Source organism: Neoarius graeffei, chromosome 3, assembly GCF_027579695.1.
Source record: "Neoarius graeffei isolate fNeoGra1 chromosome 3, fNeoGra1.pri, whole genome shotgun sequence".
In the NCBI taxonomy this organism is placed as follows: domain Eukaryota; kingdom Metazoa; phylum Chordata; class Actinopteri; order Siluriformes; family Ariidae; genus Neoarius; species Neoarius graeffei.
The window spans coordinates 116797011-116817285 of record NC_083571.1 but is presented as its reverse complement, the minus strand read 5'-3'; the positions used below and the strand labels follow the sequence as shown (position 1 = coordinate 116817285).

At 45.2% G+C, this 20275-nt stretch overlaps 1 protein-coding gene across 2 annotated transcripts in view; it reads right to left on the bottom strand.

The window, feature by feature from the left end:
* otofa (otoferlin a) overlaps positions 1 to 20275 on the bottom strand; it is a 238015-nt gene that overhangs the window by 169111 nt on the left and 48629 nt on the right. For both annotated transcript variants that reach the window (XM_060917975.1, XM_060917976.1), the window contains exon 3: positions 9997 to 10085. In XM_060917975.1, the coding sequence (XP_060773958.1) occupies positions 9997 to 10085 (89 nt within the window). The remainder of the gene's footprint in view (positions 1 to 9996; positions 10086 to 20275) is intronic.

Genomic DNA, 20275 nt, shown 5'->3' with positions numbered 1-20275 from the left:
CTCTGTCTGGGCAAGCCCGCACTAAATGGCCAGTAAGGCCACAGCCAAAACACTTCATCAGACAGGAGGACACATAAACCGAATAATAAAACCCCTCTACCGGCACATTCAGAGTAAAATCTAAGTCTTTGTTATCTTTCATGATCATATACACAAAACGTCTGAATGACACAACTTGTTTAAGGAGGGGATTGCTGCTGGAAATCGCTATCTTCCTTATGGGTGATACCAGTTTACCATGACGGGATAGAGCTTCAATAAGGATTTCATCCTTAATAAAGGGCGGAATATTGGATATGATTACTTTTTTAGAGGGTGCTGATAAAGGGAGCACTGAGGTGAAGACACCATCAATTACTACTCCCCTTTCAACCATTTCATTTGCCAATTCCACTGTCTCAAGAAACAAAATGACTGCCTTGTTCATACGGGCTGCAGAGAGAATTTTGTCATGACCGACCATCTCACCAACAGCCAAACTACACTCTTCAGCGCTGGCTTTTGCTGCTATTTTAATGGCATGCCGCCGCGTTAAAGACCCAAACATTCCTGTGCCTAAGGCCGCCATGCTCCCAGATCGGGGCAGACGCCTCGGCAAAGAAATAAAACAAAAAACCAAACTACTCCAAACAACCCATCCAAACTAAACCTTAAACAACAAAAAAACAAAACAAGCCATACAAAAAAAAGAAAAAATAAGCAAACAGACGAGAAAAGGTAGAAAAAGTAGTGAAAACAATGGCACAGCGACCACACTCAGCACCACTCACGCACTCACACACTCGGACTCCGCCCACTTGCTCAGCATGCGTACGAGAGCCAGAGAGAGAGCCTGACCACTTTCCTGTGATTCAAAAAGAAAATCACTGGCAGTTTCTCAACATCCCGCGAGCAGAGTTTTTACTCTGTTGTACCGACTTCAACCTGTTGTTACTCCCAAAGTACTGAACAGCAGACATGTGGACTCGAGTCATGTGACTTGGACTCGAGTCAGACTCGAGTCACCATTTTGATGACTTGAGACTTGAAATCCCTAGATGAGGAATGACTTGCAACTCGACTCGGACTTGCACGCTGTTGACTCGAGACTTGACTTGGACTTGACAGTTTTAGCTTGCAGTGACTTGGCGTATCAGGTATAAATATTCTTTTTTCCCCCCCTCGATTTTGAATCCAAGTACACTCGTTATTATTTGAATGCGGTGTAGCTCCTTGTCCTAGGCTACGGCAGCTCAATCCACTAGCACTAGGTGTCACTCAAGCACTTCAACTGGTTCAAATGAAAAACCAAACGGTGATGGGCAACGAGGACGCTGAATGATGAACGGACGGATAAAAACATGATTCCCCGCGTAATTTCCTTTGGATTTAAAGAATACTCCAATACAGATGGCAAACGCATTGCTACGTGCAGAACATGTGGAGCCACAATTTCGGACAGCCAGTCAACCACATCAAACTTCGTTCGTCGCCTGAGGCTGCATAAGGACAAGTAAGTAACAAAGCTAGGCTACAGCTAGCAAGAATCTGTACAGGCTAGTTCGTGGCTAGAAGTGGAATGTGTTAATGTATTAACGCTGTCAAGGATTTGTTTTGCTTTGCTGAATATAAAATAGTGAAGTAGATTTTTTTATTGGATTGCTTTTGTGTTCAGTCTAGTGTTAGATTATGTGGGCTAGGCTACCAGTTAACACACATTGGGAAGGCATAGCCAGAAGGTGGTGATTTGGTCAGAGCAGAGAACGTTTACAAGATTGTTATAAAGGCTCTGGTCAGAACGACACAGACTTATGATAAGAACCGGACAGCAAAGGATAAAACGTGAATCAAATAAACAGTTACCCAGGCTGCAAACTAAGTATGTAAAACAGAAGTTCGCTGTTTGCAATGGGAAAGTCAGTGCTTGTCATGAAAGGCATTTAAACCACTGAGACGAGATGGCTAGCAATGCAAGTTAAACCAGGCGTTTAACTGTTTGCTACGTACTGCACCAAGTCGTGGACGCTGTGCCATGTGTGTTATTAGTGCTGGGATTACGCGTCATCAGAGACATTCAATTCTATTCTCTTCTTCTCTCTGGTGTCATGTAGGCAATGTGAATAAAGGGCCATTTGGGCTATGTAAAATGTAAGCTCAGCTGACGTTTTATAGTGCAGTACATCCCGACAGATTGGAGTGTAGCCTACTCCGATGCGAAGCATTATCCCACAGTCTTACCCAAGCGACAGGGCACACAATGCCTCTACATAGCGTGGCTTTACCAGTGCATTTATTAGTCTCTGGCGAGAAACCAAATTCGCCAAAAGCACGCAACTTGGATCTGGAGGATTCCGCTGAACATTCTGAAATTCACAACAACTGTTTATTCTACTTTATTATACAGCTCTCTAGAATGTTGCCAGGGCTTCATTCTCACATTCTGGCCAGAGCCCTAGAGGACTCTGATTCTGGCTACATCGTCACAACGTTCTGTGTTTACTGAGGCTACCGGTATTTTAGCGAGTGTTTAGTGAATGCATTGTGGTCTAGCTAAACTGCTTAAGGGAACATCCTGGCTGGCTTGTATTAAACATTATACTGTGCATAAACAAATATGTTCAGATTAAATGAACTCAGACTTTGATATTGAAAATGATAAAAACATGTTAATGTCTACATGATTAAAAACAGAAAACAAGTAGGCCTACTAATTTTACTTTTTTTTTTCTTGTTTAGATTTGCAGAATATCTGAAGAACAAGATCATCCCAAGTGAGACAGAGCAGCCGTCCATTTCTGGATTCCTTACTGCAAAAGATAGACAGTACAATGCTACCCACCCACAACAAAAAGCCATCACAAATTCAATACTAACAGATTTGGTCATTGGATGCAACATCCCTCTCTCAGTAGTGGAGAACAGATATTTCCGGAATTTTTTGTCAGTTAGTTGGTCTCTCTCACACACACAAACGTACTCAAGCCACGTTGTATTGTGTTAAAGGCATGTCATGTTGTATGTTGGGACAGTGCCTAACTTCAGAAGGAAAACCATTCTTTGATTCTAAAAGTACACAGATCATCTGTTAGCTTGGACTTTGAGTTTCATGTCTTAAAATGTACATGAAAAGCATTTTTATGTGAAAAATGACATGAATGAAATGAAAAGAAAATGATTTTTGTTACACAGTACCAGTACTAGTTTTGTTTAGAATTTTGTTTTAATTTCTCACTAATTTTCCAATAAAAAATTTAAGGAAATGGTCATACTTTCACTCATTCTCACACCCTTAGCCTCAGATGTACACTGACTCACTCAAACTAAACTCACTGAAAATTTAGGATGCTTTACTAACGTTAACTAACTAATCATTGTCTCCTCTGAGATTCTTTGATTGTCTTGGGGCACAAGCTCTAAAACATTTTAAAACGGAAAAGACTGTAGTTACTTGTGCTGACTCTATGAATCATTGACATTACATTACATTTAGCAGACATTTTTATCCAAGGTGACCGGCAAAGGAGGACATACACTGCAGTGTGGAGAGGTAATACATTTGTGATCAAAAATGTGTTGATTGCCTGTAGAATAAATGGTGACTTGTTAGGGACTTGGAAAAAAATGAGACTTGGACTTGGACTCGACTTGGCTTGGGTAGGACTTGGACTTGACTTGGTCAAAAGTGCCTTGACTTGTGACTTGACTCGGACTTGAGTGGTAGGACTTGAGACTTACTTGTGACTTGCACATTAGTGACTTTGTCCCACCTCTGCTGAACAGATCTTAACCAGATATATTTCTTTGGAAAGCAGAGACTATACATTTTTAATGATAGAAAATATTCAAGAGTGAAGCAATGACAGGTTTGGAAACTTAGATGAGCGTCTGCATGGACAGTTTTCACAGCACGGCCAGCGAACATCTGATACGCCTACCTTTGTGTGACAACTTGCTTGCACTTGCATGAAAGTATAATCTTCCCTGTCTTGTCTTGTCTTGTTGTTACTGCACAAAGTGCCTCCATAAGTGGTTATACAGTGGTGCTTGAAAGTTTGTGGACCCGTTAGAATTTTCCATATTCCTGCATAAATGACCTAAAACATCATCAGATTTTCACACAAGTCCTAAAAGTAGATAAAGAGAACCCAGTTAACCAAATGAGACAAAAATATTATACTTAGTCATTTATTTATTGAGGAAAATGATCCAATATTACATATCTGTGAGTGGCAAAAGTATGTGAACCTCTAGGATTAGCAGTTAATTTGAAGTTGAAATTAGAGTCAGGTGTTTTCAATCAATGGGATGACAATCAGGTGTGAGTGGGCACCCTGTTTTATTTAAAGAACAGGGATCTATCAAAGTCTGATCTTCACAACACATGTTTGTGGAAGTATATCATGGCACGAACAAAGGACATTTCTGAGGACCTCAGAAAAAGCGTTGTTGATGCTCATCAGGCTGGAAAAGGTTACAAAACCATCTCTAAAGAGTTTGGACTCCACCAATCCACAGTCGGACAGATTGTGTACAAATGGATGAAATTCAAGACCATTGTTACCCTCCCCAGGAGTGGTCGACCAACAAAGATCACTCCAAGAGCAAGGCGTGTAATAGTCAGTAAAGTCACAAAGGACCCCAGGGTAACTTCTAAGCAACTGAAGGCCTCTCTCACATAGGCTAATGTTAAAGTTCATGAGTCCACTATCAGGAGAACACTGAACAACAATGGTGTGCATGGCAGGGTTGCAAGGAGAAAGCCACTGCTTTCCAAAAAGAACATTGCTGCTCATCTGCAGTTTGCTAAAGATCATGTGGATAAGCCAGAAGGCTATTGGTAAAATGTTTTGTGGATGGATGAGACCAAAATAGAACTTTTTGGTTTAAATGAAAAGCATTATGTTTGGAGAAAGGAAAACACTGTATTCCAGCAGAAGAACCTTATCCCATCTGTGAAACATGGTGGTGGTAGTATCATGGTTTGGACCTATTTTGCTGCATCTGGGCCAGGATGGTTTGCCATCATTAATGGAACAATGAATTCTGAATTATACCAGCGAATTCTAAAGGAAAATGTCAGGACATGTGTCCATGAACTGAATCTCAAGAGAAGGTGGGTCATGCAGCAAGACAATGACCCTAAGCACACAAGTCATTCTACCAAAGAATGGTTAAAGAAGAATAAAGTTAATGTTTTGGAATGGCCAAGTCAAAGTCCTGACCTTAAGCCAATGGAAATGTTGTGGAAGGACCTGAAGCGAGCAGTTCATCTGAGGAAACCCACCAACATCCCAGAGTTGAAGCTGTTCTGTATGGAGGAACGGGCTAAAATTCCTCCAAGCCGGTGTGCAGGACTGATCAACAGTTACCGCAAACGTTTAGTTGCAGTTATTGCTGCACAAGGGGGTCACACCAGATACTGAAAGCAAAGGTTCACATACTTTTGCCACTCATAGATATGTAATACTGGATCATTTTCCTCAATAAATAAATTACCAAGTACAATATTTTTGTCTCATTTGTTTAATTGGGTTCTCTTTATCTACTTTTAGGACCTGTGTGAAAATCTGATGATGTTTTAGGTCATATTTATGCAGAAATATAGAAAATTCTAAAGGGTTCACAAACTTTCAAACAATACTGTACATGTGCAGACTATCATGCATGCATGGTTATAGCACTTATATTTTAACTCTGTCAAGCAGGTCCTTAAATGTAGGTATGTCTTTGGCCACTTTACCATGTGGAGGGAATAAGTTCCATTGTGGGATCATTCTTGGATATAATGACAAGCGGTAACAGTCCTTGTTTGTCTGAATATTATTGTAGTTTAGCTTATGATGTTGATGTGTTCGTGGTTTGCTCACAGGGTTTACAAGCAAGTGACGTACTGGATAGAGTGAGCTTCCTTGTACAACACTATGAGTCGAGCTACATTGCAATGGTTTTGGATTGTGTCCCATTTCCAATCCTGGATGATTGCTGTTACACCTGTGGTCTTGCTGTAGTTATTAGTAATAAACCGTGCTGCTCTTTTTTGGACTTTTTCCAGACTCACTCACTATCCGGTTTAACGTCCTTCATCCACCACTGGTGGGTTGAACACTGCATGGTACGTTTGTAGGCTTCTTTTTCAGTAGACCCTGTCCAGTGCATCCTTGGGTGTGAGGTACCACTCCCTCAAGTCCTGGGTGACCACCTCCTTCCATTTCTTGCGTGGGTGGCCCTTTTTCCTCGCTCCACCTGCAAGGACACCACCTTCCCAGTGCTCGATGTGCTTCAGTGGACATGACCGAACCACTGCAGGCGTTTGCACCTGAGGTCAGTATCAAGCTGCCCCAGGCCTAGTCTCTGGTGAAGACTACTGGTGCTGACCTCAGCCTCGGGTTTCACATTACACATCCACCTGAGCATAGCTCTCTCATTCCTCTCCAGGCACTTCATAGCCTCTCTTCTCAGAGGCCAGTTCTTACTAGCATATAGCATTGCACTTCTGACACAGGAGCTGTAGATACGACTCAGTCCTTTGGATTCTAAACCATTCTTCCACAGCAGGACCTTTTCCTTGAGCTCATCTAGGGTCTCAGCTATAATCACAAGGTCATCTGCATACAGAAGCTCCCAGGGAGCACCAGAAGCAACATCTCATGACAGAGCTTCAAGAACAATGATAAATAACAAGGGGCTCAGAACAGATCCTTGGTGGACACCCACTTTTACGTCGAAGTCGTCACTGAAAGTCTGGTTGATCCTGACCTTGCTCTTGGCATTGGCATGCATTGTCTGGACTGTTCTCACGATCCACTCTGGGACTCCCATTCACCTCAAGGCCCACCACAGGACTTCACGTGGCACACGATCAAAGGCCTTTTCAAGGTCGACAAAAGCAAAGTATAGATTTCTTTCTTTAGCCAGATACTTTTCCTGCAGTTGTCTCACAATAAAGATAACATCATTTGTTCCTCTGCCTGGAACAAAGCCAAACTGAATTTCACTTATGTCCACAATACCATGTATCACTTTGTCCAACACTCTTTCGATGATCTTCAGGCAATGCTCCGTTAGCTTCAAGCCGCGATAGTTACCTCTGTGGCATCACCCTTGCCCTTGAACAGGTTGATGATATAACTAGTATTCCAGTCCACATGTATTTTCCCCTCAACTATGATGGCATTTGCAAGCTTTGTCACAAGGGGACAGCTGACATCAATAGCAGCTTTAAGCATTTCGGCAACAACACCAGAGGGACCAGGGGATTTTCCAGGCCTCATCTTGTTCTTCATAGCCTCTGCAATCATTTCACCAGTCACTAGTATGGGGGGGGGCTGGCAACAGGTAGATCTTCGGGACACCAGGGGAATTCAAAGTTGAGAAGGCATTCATAGTGCTCTTTCCATGCCCTTTTCTTGTCATCATCACGGAGTGAGAGATTGCCTAGATCATCTTTAATACAACTTTCATCCACGATGTCCTGATGTTCTCTCTTAATTTGCTTAGCCACACGAAACACATCCTCTTTTCCTAAATAGACTATAGATGTGAACTTTTTGATGAGGGTCCCTGTCACAACTCCTGCAGGTTCCCAGTCCTAATTCACACCTCTCATCTCAATTTTTCTAGCAAGTATTTTTAACAGCAAATGAACAAAAACAAACAAAAAGCATGCATAATCTGGCTAATGCTTCATTACACACCCTTCTTTTATTTTCCTCATGATAAACTAGTACAGGAAAACAGTTTACAGAGGATACAACTGATGCAGATGGTATCATCTTCAGGCATTTAGAGATTTATTGGCTTGTGCTGGAAATATTTACTTCAATAGATGCAAGTTTGTCTCATTCATCTCATTATCTCTAGCCACTTTATCCTGTTCAAGAGGGTCGCAGGCAAGCTAGAGCCTATCCCAGCTGACTATGGGCGAGAGGCGGGGTACACCCTGGACAAGTCGCCAGGTCATCACAGGGCTGACACATAGACACAGACAACCATTCACACTCACATTCACACCTACGCTCAATTTAGAATCACCACTTAGCCTAACCTGCATGTCTTTGGACTGTGGGGGAAACCGGAGCACCCGGAGGAAACCCACGCGGACACGGCGAGAACATGCAAACTCCATACAGAAAGGCCCTCGCCGGCCACGGGGCTCGAACCCAGACCTTCTTGCTGTGAGGCGACAGCACTAACCACTACACCACCGTGCCACCCTAGATGCAAGTTTGTAAGAATATAAAATGATGGAATCTATTAAAGTGAGACGGCCTTTCAATTTCTATTAAAGTGAGACTCACTTTGCTTTCCGTTACTGTAGTCGCTCTTTCACGTTTCATTCGCACACTCATGTCCTCCCTTTTTCTCTCCTGCTTCAAATTTGTATCCCACAATGCCTTGCACGAACGGGGAAAGCCCATCACGTGATGCATGACATAGTATCTTGAATTGGGTCATGGTGAAGCAGGAAAAAATAGCAGAGAATTTATGGACATATGGTTCTCATCTCATCTCATTATCTCTAGCCACTTTATCCTGTTCTACAGGGTCTCAGGCAAGCTGGAGCCTATCCCAGCTGACTACGGGGGAAAGGCGGGGTTCACCCTGGACAAGTCGCCAGGTCATCACAGGGCTGACACATAGACACAGACAACCATTCACACCTACGGTCAATTTAGAGTCACCACTTAACCTAACCTGCATGTCTTTGGACTGTGGGGGAAACCGGAGCACCCGGAGGAAACCCATGCGGACACGGGGAGAACATGCAAACTCAGCACAGAAAGGCCCTCGCCGGCCATGGGGCTCAAACCCGGACATTCTTGCTGTGAGGCGACAGTGCTAACTACTACACCACCGTGCCGCCCAGCTTTCAGCCCACTGAATAAAAATAATTGGGTGTTGGGGAAAATTCTTTTTATGACCTAAACTTTAAAAATCTGAAAGGCAGGCTACCTTTCAATGCTTGTATGATAATAAAAACTTGGATGTAACCTTTTCAGTGTGGTTCTGTAATAAATCATGGCCAATGGATGGATTTTTATTGTGTAGTTCTGTTTGTCATGGTGTCCCGGAAGGGACATGGAGGGGGGAAAAAAGAACTTTCAAAGTTAGCCCTGCGATGACCTGGCGACTTGTCCAGGGTGTACTCCGCCTCTCACCCATAGTCAGCTGGGATAGGCTCCAGCTTGCCTGCGACCTTACACAGGATAAGCGGCTACAGATAACAGATGGATGGATGGACTTTCAAAGTTTTTCAATTATGTCAATGTACTTCCAGGTCAGTTCAGCAAACCTGCAATGAGTGTGTCTCCTTGGACTAAGTATTCTCTTCAGATTTCACTCACTTATCTGAAAACCTTGCTCCTGCCAAGCACTAAGTTAAAGTATTTATATTTGAGGCCAATCTCAAAATAATATCCAATAAAACTTACGTGAGATCTCGCACAATTTTTTTTTTTTTATTTAAGTCAGTGTACTTCCAGGTTAGATTAGCCACATGGAAACGTCCAAAGTGGAGGCTAAATGCACACAAACGACATTTACACACCTATTTTTCTGAAATGGTGTGTACACACCTCTCAATAGAGATTATGCAACTTTAAAATTCACTAGTGTCAGAGTATCCTATGTTTCACCAGCGCAAGCAATAGAATATTCAAAAATTGTGCTGCATTATCACCGTTTGCGGTATCTAGACTGTGTGACCAATCACATCGTGTCTTCACCAATCACAAGGATTTTGTTTCTTGAAGTTCGTTTTATCTTCAACTAAAAATTCGATTTCTCTCATTTGTCTCTCATATTTCAGACAGTTTGACAGAAAGACTTTTATAACCCTTTTGTACTCATCTTTATCAAAGGTACCAATAATTATGGAGCCGAATGTATATGCATCTGTAAATCTGTCAGGGATACAGTAGATGGATCACAGAATGTTCCACAGTATTTCTGAGGGGTGTGTTTTAATCTTTAACACTAAATATTAATGTGTGAAACATTTCATTAAGATTTACACACCTGTTAGTGAAGACTTTGCTGTAGTTGTATATATGGATCTCCAACATCTCATTACCATCCACTTTACTGGCAAATGACCATCGAAATGCCTGAAAAGAAAAGAAAAGAAAAGAAAAGAAAAGGAAAAAAACACAACGCAACATTAAAATAAACTGCATACATTTCTTCAGGGTCACTGGTTCAATCCTGATTTGCTGTCTCTGTAGAGTTTTACATGTAATAAATGAATGAATGAATAAACAGTATGCTTAAAGCTAGACGGCCTTTCCAGTTCAGAAAATTGGTGAAATTTAGTTCCCTCTGAAATGTGGCGATTGTGATATCTGTTTATTTCTGTAATATCTCACAAAATATCAGGCCATTCTGTGGCTGGGAAGTTATTTAATTTGAGGGGATTAAAGCAAATAATGTGCATGAAATCGCTCGCTTCGCGCAGTCAAGCAGACAGAGGAAGTCCGTGTGCGCATGCGCAGGTTTACCTTCTTCTTCTTTTGGGTTTTACAGCAGCTGGCATCCACAGTGTTGCATTACTGCCATCTACAGGTTTCCCTTTGAGCGTGCACTGACAGTTCCATCATTCTGTCACTAAACGAACAGCTGATCACACCGAGGTGCTCGCTGAGTGCCCATATTTATTAATTTGGTCCTGCGTTTCCTTTCCTTTGTATATAACATAACGTCTTTTCTTCTTGCTTTCCATTACTGTAGTCGCTCTTTCACGTTTCATTCGCACACTCACGTCCTCCCTTTTTCTCTCCTATTTCAAATATTTATCCTGCAATGCCTTGCACGAACGGGGAAAGCCACCATGTGATGCAAGATGTAATATCTTGAATTCGATCATGGTGAAGCAGGAAAAAATAGCGGAGAATTTAGGGCCACGTGGCCTTAAATTCATGAATTGCTCTTTTTTTTTTTAAACTAATAAAATTGGAAGTCACTGATTCGAATTCAGTAGCTTTCAGCCCACTAAATAAAAATAATTGGGTGTCTGGAAAATTCTTTTGATGAGCTGAACTTGAAAAATCTGAAAGGCAGTCTACCTTTAATTTCTCAACCCTTATTTTTCATCATATGCCAAAGTCAAGAGCATTTTACCTATTTTTCAATAAAAGCTCTTTGACACAATTAGCTTGGTATTAATAAGCTCACAAATTACCTTCCTTTGTCATCAAAACTGGTATAACGTGAATTGTTACTGGGATTTCCTTCATTGCCAGTTCAACACCACTGCCAACATTAATCAACCAAACAAAATGGGTTATGGGTATACTCAATAAAATGATCATCTTTCCTGTACATTTTCTTATTCCTAGGTGAAACTGAAGACAAGCTCCAGGGTGCATTTGAATGTGCTTGTGTAATTCTGCAAGACAGCAAAAGATCTCTGTAAGAGAGTGAGTTTTTATGCACACACGTTATTGCACTCTTGGCTTTCAGCAGCAAAATAATGCCATGCACTGATGAATGTTTTGTTATCTCACAAATTAATAATTTTTATATATTAAAGAAAACAAATCTATGAAATGAATACACCACCCAAGTTACTGTACTCTGCAGCCACTATTTAACTAAATTATAGAAGATAAGACAGTTAAATGGATTATTATTATTATTATTATTATTATTATTATTATTATTATTATGGCACTCAGCATGCAACAAAGATATATAATAGTGTCAGTGTATTGTAACAGTCAGTAAATTTTCTGCCATGGAAGAGTCTTTGGAACAGAGAACTTTGCACTTTCCAGTTTCATGGTAACATGACAAGCTATATTTTATTTGCCTTGATAAGAAAGAGGAGAAGAAAAGGAGAGGCTGGTGATGGAAAAACAGTATGGCTGTTATAACACAAGTGACAACAGGAACTAATAGGACAACAGGAACATTTATTATTGAGGAATGTACATTCATCGGCAAACTGTAATGGTATGTGGGGAATAAAACAGTTCAGTATGTGCTGTATTTGAAAATCATCCACTCGAGGTTGTGTGAATTGGCATTGATTGATTATTTTCCTAAAACAGCATGCATCCAAATGTTTCATTCCTTACTTACAACACATTTTAGTATAATACCTAATACAAGACTATGAATATTAAGAAGTACAGTGCCCTCCATGATGCTTGCCCCCCCCCACCCCCCCCCACAGATGAGTAAAAAGGGTTAGAAAAAAAATCTACCTTTTGGTTTAGTCGCTTCATCTCACACTGAAAAAATGAGAAAAATCCAACCTTTAATTGAAATAAATTTATTCAGAAAAAACCTGGTAGTTCCAGGTATTTATCCTCTAGGGGACCAAAAGCAACCCTAAGGAGAGTCGTGGAAGTCACATGGGTCGTTGATCCTCTCAGTCATCCTGTAGAGGGTCGTTGGCTCTCTTTGCCATCATGTGAGTCATTGAAGTCAGCTGACCCAAAGAATCATTCTAACAACCCTCTAGGCTGCTACACTCAGTGCATTTACATGCACATAGAGAAAATCGAATTTCTGCCGTAGCTCGACTGAAATCGAAGTTCTAAATGCCATGGAAACACCTTAGCTCGGCTGAAATCGAACCGAACTGGATTTCTCGTAATCGAGCTACGCGACCTAGATTATGCGATTGTAGCCGAGCTACTTAGTGCATGTAAACCCTATCGAGCTACGTAGTCGAGCTACTTACTTCAGCACTGCCCCTTCCAGAAGTGACGAGTGACAAGACCACAAGGGGGAAACAAAACACCGTCGGACGGCATGACAACAGTAGTAGAAACGTGCACTTCTGGAGCAATGAGGAGATAGAATTCATGCTCATTCAGCTTAAGGAGTTGAATATATATATATATATAGTTAGGGTTTTGCTGGGATTCTTCGGGACCTCGGGAACATGAAATTCGCATTTCTGGGCCTTGGCAAACAGATTGTTCTGTAGCAGCCTCTGGAGAACCTGGCGGACATGGTGGCGGTGCTCCTGCATGGTCTTGGAAAAGATAAGGATGTCGTCGAGGTAGACAAAAACGTACAGGTTAATCATGTCCCTCAAGACGTCGTTGATTAGGGCCTGAAAAACAGCTGGTGCGTTGGTGAGTCCGAAGGGCATCACCTGGTATTCGTAGTGCCCAGACGGGGTGTTGAAGGCAGTCTTCCACTCGTCTCCCTGTCGGATACAGATGAGGTGGTATGCGTTCCGTAGGTCCAACTTGGTGAAGACGGTGGCGCCTTGGAGCAGGTCGAATGCTGTGGACATCAGCAGAAGGGGATATCAGTTGCGCACAGTGATCTTGTTCAGGCCCCTGTAGTCAATACATGGTCGGAGCCCCCCATCCTTCTTGCCGACAAAGAAGAAGCCGGCACCAGCGGGTGAGGTGGAGGGTCGAATGAACCCAGAGACCAGGGCGTCTTTGAGGTATTCCTCCATGGCCTTGCGTTCTGGCTGAGAGAGGGAAAACAGTCTGCCATGAGGAGGGGTAGTCCCAGGGAGCAAGTCGATGGCACAGTCGTAGGCACGGTGCGGAGGAAGAACGGCGGCCCTGCTCTTGCTGAAAACTTCCTTAAGATCCCAGTACTCTGTGGGAACTTGAGATAACTCGGTGAGATCAGGAGGCTCGGCAGGAGACACAGGAGAGCTAGAGAGCAGACAAGAGGCATAGCAAGCAGGACCCCACTCCACAACCTGGCTAGTGACCCAGTCTATACGAGGGTTGTGGCGGGTAAGCCAAGGGAGACCTAGAATAACTGGGAACTCAGGTGAAGGAATCAGGTGCAGGGATATTTCTTCCTTGTGACCTTGAGACTGGAGGAAGACTGGAGAAGTTACTTGGGTGACTCTTCCGTCACCTAAGGCTTGGCCATTCAGGGCAGACACAGACAGTGGGACTTCAAGAGGTGCAGTCGGGACATTGATACTTTGGGCGAAGTGAATATCCATAAAGTTTCCAGCCGCCCCTGAGTCTAACAAAGCTTGACAAGAGTGGACGGACTCACCCCAGGAGATGGAGACCGGGATGTAGATTCCTTGGCCAGGGAGTCCGGGAGAGAGGGTAGGCCCCGTCACAACCCTCCCTCGGCTGGATGGGGCGGTCCTTTTCCCGAGAGTTTGGGACATGATGCTCGGAAGTGACCAGGCTTGCCACAGTAGATGCAGCACTTGTCCCTCCTTCTGCGCTCCCTCTCAGATGCGGAGAGGCGAGTACGGCCCACTTGCATGGGTTCTGGACAGTCACTGGAGGAGGTAGACGGGCTCCAGGTAGAGGCAGGGAGGCCGGGAAGGCTCAGGACTTGGCAGCGTTCTCTCATCCTGTTGTCCAGACGAGTAGAATGTGAGACCAGTGTTTCGAGGTCACTTGGGCATCTGATAGAAGCCAGACCGTCTTTGATGGGGTCAGACAGACCATGGTGGAAGGCTGACACCAGGGCAGTCTCGTTCCATCCACTTACTGCTGCGAGCGTCCGGAACGAGATGGCGTAGTCTGCGACGCTTCCCCCTTGCCGGATGGACATGAGCTTTCTGGCTGTGTCTTTACTGATGTCTGCTTGATCGAAGACACACAGCATCTCCTCAGTAAACAGCTGGAAATCAGAGCACTCAGGTCCCTGTCTCTGCCAGATAGCAGTAGCCCAGGCTCACGCCTTACCAGCTAACAAGGTTATCACAAAGGCAATCTTGCGGTGATCCGTAGTGTAGGTGGTAGGCTGAAGCTCAAAGGTGAGTTGACACTGGGTAAGGAACTCTCGACACTCACTGTGCTTGCCGTCATACCTCTGTGGTGCAGGAAGGCTGGGTTCGCGAGGTGAAGAAGGCAGCATGGCAGGAGGCACTGGAGCAGGAGCAGATGGTGGAGCAGGAGCAGAATCAGGCGGAGGAGATGGGGGCAGAGAAGTCAGCTGTGCCAGGGTTCTCCCAATCTGCTGAAGCAGTACCTCGTGGCGAGCAAGGGTCTCACGTTGGCTTGCGAGAGTCCGTCCATGAGTGTCCATGGTGGATCCGAGGCGTGTTAACGCAGCCATCATTCCCTGAAGGTTGGCCGGGTAGACAGATGAAGAAGCCTCTGCTGAGTCGGTCATGACGGAGTCTTTCTGTTAGGGTTTTGCTGGGATTCGAACCTGGTTCGCTGGTGTGATAATCCAGTGAACCCCCACTAGGCCACCAGGGGGATGACTCAAGTGCAGAGGCATGATGCAGAAGTAGAAAAGTATCAAAAACAGTTTATTTACACTATGTACAATCTAAGGGAAAAAACAAAAAGAACAATCCAAAGCTCAGAAGATAAACCAAAAATAAAAATATCCAAAGGAACAAAGTCCAAAATCCAAATAAGAAAAAAGGCAAAAACTCAAACGCTCAGAAGATCAAAAAGGTCAAAAACAAAATCCACAAAGTCCAAAAGAAAGCAACAAAACCAAGAATACAAAGACACAGGCAAGGTACATGGGACAGAGGGAACTAGCACTAACAGCATAACATAGGAAAAAGACTCCGTGACAAGGGAACAAACAGAGGGGTATTTATACACAAACTAATTAAGGACAGGGCGGGGCAGGAAACAGTCAATAAGACAAAAACAAAACACAGAACACAGTGGTGACCTCTAGAGGCCCAAAACAAACATGACCAGAAAAGGAAATAACAGTGGCCTCTAGAGGCCAAAACAGTCCCAGTCCTAACATATATATATCTCGATGTTGCTGTCCTCGTCATCGTTCTTCTTGTGAACACGGAACTGATAACTTTGTTTATACTATTGAACAGCTCTTCTTCATGACGACAACCGGAAGTGTACCAACACGATGGGGCGTGTAGCGCCACCTGTGGCTTGGGTGCACAATGTACCTCACACAATAGCTCGATTTCCTTGTGTGCATGTAGGATTGGATTTCTCTGGCACCCCTGCTGGGACCCTTAGCTCGATTACCGACAGTAGCTCGATTTGGATGTGTATGTAAATGCACTGAGTGTTCACACCCAGCCTCCAGTGACCCTAACACCTACAGCATGACTGAGAGGGTCAACGATCCATGTGACCTCCACGACTCCCCTTAGGGTTGCTTTTGGTCCACTACAGGATAAATACCTGGAACTCCCCACTAGTCAGACAGAATTGAAGAAGCCTTTCGGATGAGAGGTGAAACGTCTTCAAGGATTTCAAGCAAGTCCAGTTGCTCTCTTTAGCACCTATGGTTTAAGATGACCTGGATGACTGAGAACCTTCACAGACATAACTGAAGCATGTTTCCCATTTAAATTGTCCATTTTTTAGTTGACTGGAGTGCGTATGAACTTTCAAGCTGTAATCCATGACTTCCTGATTAACTGGGGAACAAATATGATGCAATACAGAGGCCAAATTCCCTCAAGTGTGTTGGCCTTCATAAATCAGGGAATGGTTATTAAAAAAAAAATAGCTACTCACCTGAAAATATCCATTTCTACTGTTAACCTTCATCCTACCAAGTGGGGTCCATCTGGACCCCACACCTATATGTTTGTTTGCCATTTTAAAAATATGTGACATACTGCCTCACCGTTTTATGAATTTGTCGGAATTTATGTCTTAATTAAAACACTAAAGCACCGGAAGATCAGCTTTTTGCATTGTGAAGGTATAATTAATTTGTTACTGGGGTCCAACCGGACCCCAGAGTAAAGTTTATCTGTCTTTCATTTTATAATTGAATAGCACACTGAAAGTTAACTTCTTTTATTTCTTTTATGTTCCATAATGAAACTACCAAGGCATTCCTTCTTGGGGTCCGTGTGGACCCCACTGCTGCAATAAGCACAGGCTGCAAAACAAAAGCCCTAAATTATTTTAAAATTACTTTTTTGTTTTAAATTCTGTAAGAAAAGACCTAAGTTGTAATCCAGAATGTTTTACAGCTGCATGAGCTGCAAAAATCATGTATATAATGCCAATTTTTTTTGTGGCGCTATAGTTTGCTACATGTATGCTAGTTATTGCTGTTAGGGTTTTGCTGGGACTCGAACCTGGTTCGTTGGTGTGATGATCCAGCAAACCCCCACTAGGCCACCAGAGGAATGACTCAAATGCAGAGGCGTGAGGCGGAAGTAGAAAAAGTAACAAAAGGTTTATTTATACTATGTACACTATATACAATCCAGGGCAAAACAAAAAAACAAAAACAAAGAGTATAATTCAAAAAGAAAAAGGCAAAAATGCAAAAGCTCAGAAGATCCACAAAACACAGTACAAAGGAAACTGGAGATAAACATAACAGCACAAAGACTCCGTGACAAGAGGACTGAACTCAGGGGTATAAATACACAAACTAATTAAGGACACAGGTGAAGATAATTAGGACTAAACAGGCAATTAACAAAAACACAAAACACAGGAACAGTGGCGGCCTCTAGAGGCCAAAATAAACATGACACGAAAAGGAAATAACAGCGGCCTCTAGAGGCCAAAACAGTCCAAGTCCTAACAGGACCCCCCCCTCTAGGAGCGTCTCCTGACGTTCCCAGGGCGATCCGGATGGGCCGAATGGAAGTCCCGACACAGTTCTTTATCCAGGACATCCCGAGCAGGAACCCAGCAGCGCTCCTCAGGACCATAGCCCTCCCAGTCCACCAGATATTGCAACCCGCCGCGGACCCGGCGGGAGTCAAGCAGGCGATGCACAGTGAACACAGTCTGCCCCTGGAAGATGCGGGGGGGTGGGGGGTTCCTAGGGGCAGGGGCATACGTAGACGTCAGTACAGGCCGCAACAGGGAAACATGGAAAGTGGGGTTGATCCTCAGAGTCCGGGGCAACTGGAGCCGGTAGGAGACAGGGTTCACCCTGCGCACCACCTTGAAGGGGCCAATGTAGCGAGGAGCAAGCTTGCGGTTCTCCACCCGCAGCGGAAGGTCCTTAGTGGACAGCCAAACCCGCTGCCCAGGGCGGAGAGTGTGTGCAGGTCTTCTGTGGCGGTTGGCCTGAGTCTGGTTGGTTCTGGAGGTCTGTATGAGGGTCTTCCTGACCTTGCTCCAGGTCTTGCGACACCGTCTCACATATTGGTTGACCGAGGGCACCCCCGCGTCCTCCTCCTGGTCCGGGAACAGAGGTGGCTGGAACCCGAATTGGCACTGGAATGGCGACAGCTTGGTGGCCGATGACTGCAGGGTGTTGTGGGCGTACTCTGCCCATGGCAGCCAGGTGCTCCACGATGTCGGGTTATCCATAGCCAGGCCTCGCAGGGTGGTTTCCAGGTCCTGGTTGAGCCTCTCCGTCTGACCATTGGACTGTGGGTGAAACCCAGAGGAGAGGCTGGCAGTGGCTCCGATGACCTTGCAGAACCCGTGCCACACTCGGGAGGAGAACTGGGGCCCTCGGTCTGAGACGATGTCCTGTGGAAGACCAAAGACTCGGAAGACATGATTAAATATAAGTTTCGCTGTTTCAAGAGCAGAGGGGAGTTTGCACAGAGGTATGAAGCGGCAGGCCTTGGAGAATCTGTCAACAATGACCAAAATGACCATGTTACCTTGTGACTCAGGGAGACCCGTGATGAAGTCGACTGCCACGTGGGACCAGGGACGCCGGGGAATGGTCAGAGGATGCAGGAGACCCTGGGGATGCTGTCGTGGGTTCTTGGTTCTGGTGCAAACCTCACAGGACAGGACAAATGACCTTACTTCCTGCTCCATGTTAGGCCACCAGAAGCGTCTTTTCAGGAAGTCCAGGGTCCTCCGAGCTCCCGGGTGGGCGGTGAGAGGGGAAGAGTGACCCCAATGGAGAACCTTGGCCCGGGCTTGATGTGGGACGTACAAGAGGCCCGGTGGCCCCATCCCAGGACCGGGGTCCTGGCGTTGGGCTCGTCGAACAGCCTCCTCAATACCCCAGCGGACAGGGGCCACAATCCGGGACACCGGGATAATAGGCCCGACTTCATTCTCCCTGTTAGTGGCAGAGAACAGCCTGGACAGTGCGTCAGGTTTGGTGTTCTTGGAGCCGGGACGGTACGAGAGGGTGAAGTCAAACCGACTGAAAAACAGGGCCCACCTAGCCTGTCGAGGGTTCAGTCTCTTGGCTTGCTGGAGGTACTCCAGGTTCTTGTGGTCAGTCCAAACCAGGAATGGATGTTGCGCTCCCTCCAGCCAGTGCCTCCACTCCTCAAGGGCCAGTTTGACTGCTAGCAGTTCTCGATCCCCCACATCGTACCGGGACTCCGCAGGACTCAGGCAGTGGGAGAAGTAAGCGCAGGGGTGCAGCTTTCCTTCCGAACGTTGAGAGAGTACCGCGCCGACACCACTGTCCGAGGCGTCCACCTCCACGATGAATGGTTGGGAGGTGTCCGGGAGGACCAGAATGGGTGCCGTGCAGAAGCGGGCCTTGAGGTCTTTGAACGCCTTTTCTGCCTGAGGAGACCAGCCATAAGATCCACCTGTCCCTTTGGTGAGGTCTGACATGGGTGCTGCCACAGAACTGAAGTTCCTGATGAACTTGCGGTAGAAGTTAGCGAATCCTAAGAACCGCTGAACCTCCTTAACGGACTTGGGAGTAGGCCAGTCCCGGACGGCCAGGGTCTTGGCAGGGTCCATTTGGAGTTGGCCTGTCCGTACAATAAATCCCAGAAAGGAGACCTCGGGAACATGAAATTCGCATTTCTGGGCCTTGGCGAACAGATTGTTCTGCAGCAGCCTCTGGAGAACCTGGCGGACATGGTGGCGGTGCTCCTGCACGGTCTTGGAAAAGATAAGGATGTCATCGAGGTAGACAAAGACGTACAGGTTAATCATGTCCCTTAAGACGTCGTTGATTAGGGCCTGAAAAACAGCTGGTGCGTTGGTGAGTCCGAAGGGCATCACCTGGTATTCGTAGTGCCCAGACGGGGTGTTAAAGGCAGTCTTCCACTCGTCTCCCTGTCGGATACGGATGAGGTGGTATGCATTCCGTAGGTCCAACTTAGTGAAGACGGTGGCGCCTTGGAGCAGGTCGAAAGCAGTGGACATCAGCGGAAGGGGATATCGGTTGCGCACAGTGATCTTGTTCAGGCCCCTGTAGTCAATACATGGTCGAAGCCCCCCATCCTTCTTGCCGACAAAGAAGAAGCCGGCACCAGCAGGTGAGGTGGAGGGTCGAATGAACCCAGAGACCAGGGCGTCTTTGAGGTATTCCTCCATAGCCTTGCGTTCTGGCTGAGAGAGGGAAAACAGTCTGCCATGAGGAGGGGTAGTCCCAGGGAGCAAGTCGATGGCACAGTCGTAGGCCCGGTGCGGAGGAAGAACGGCGGCCCTGCTCTTGCTGAATACCTCCTTGAGATCCCAGTACTCTGTGGGAACTTGAGATAACT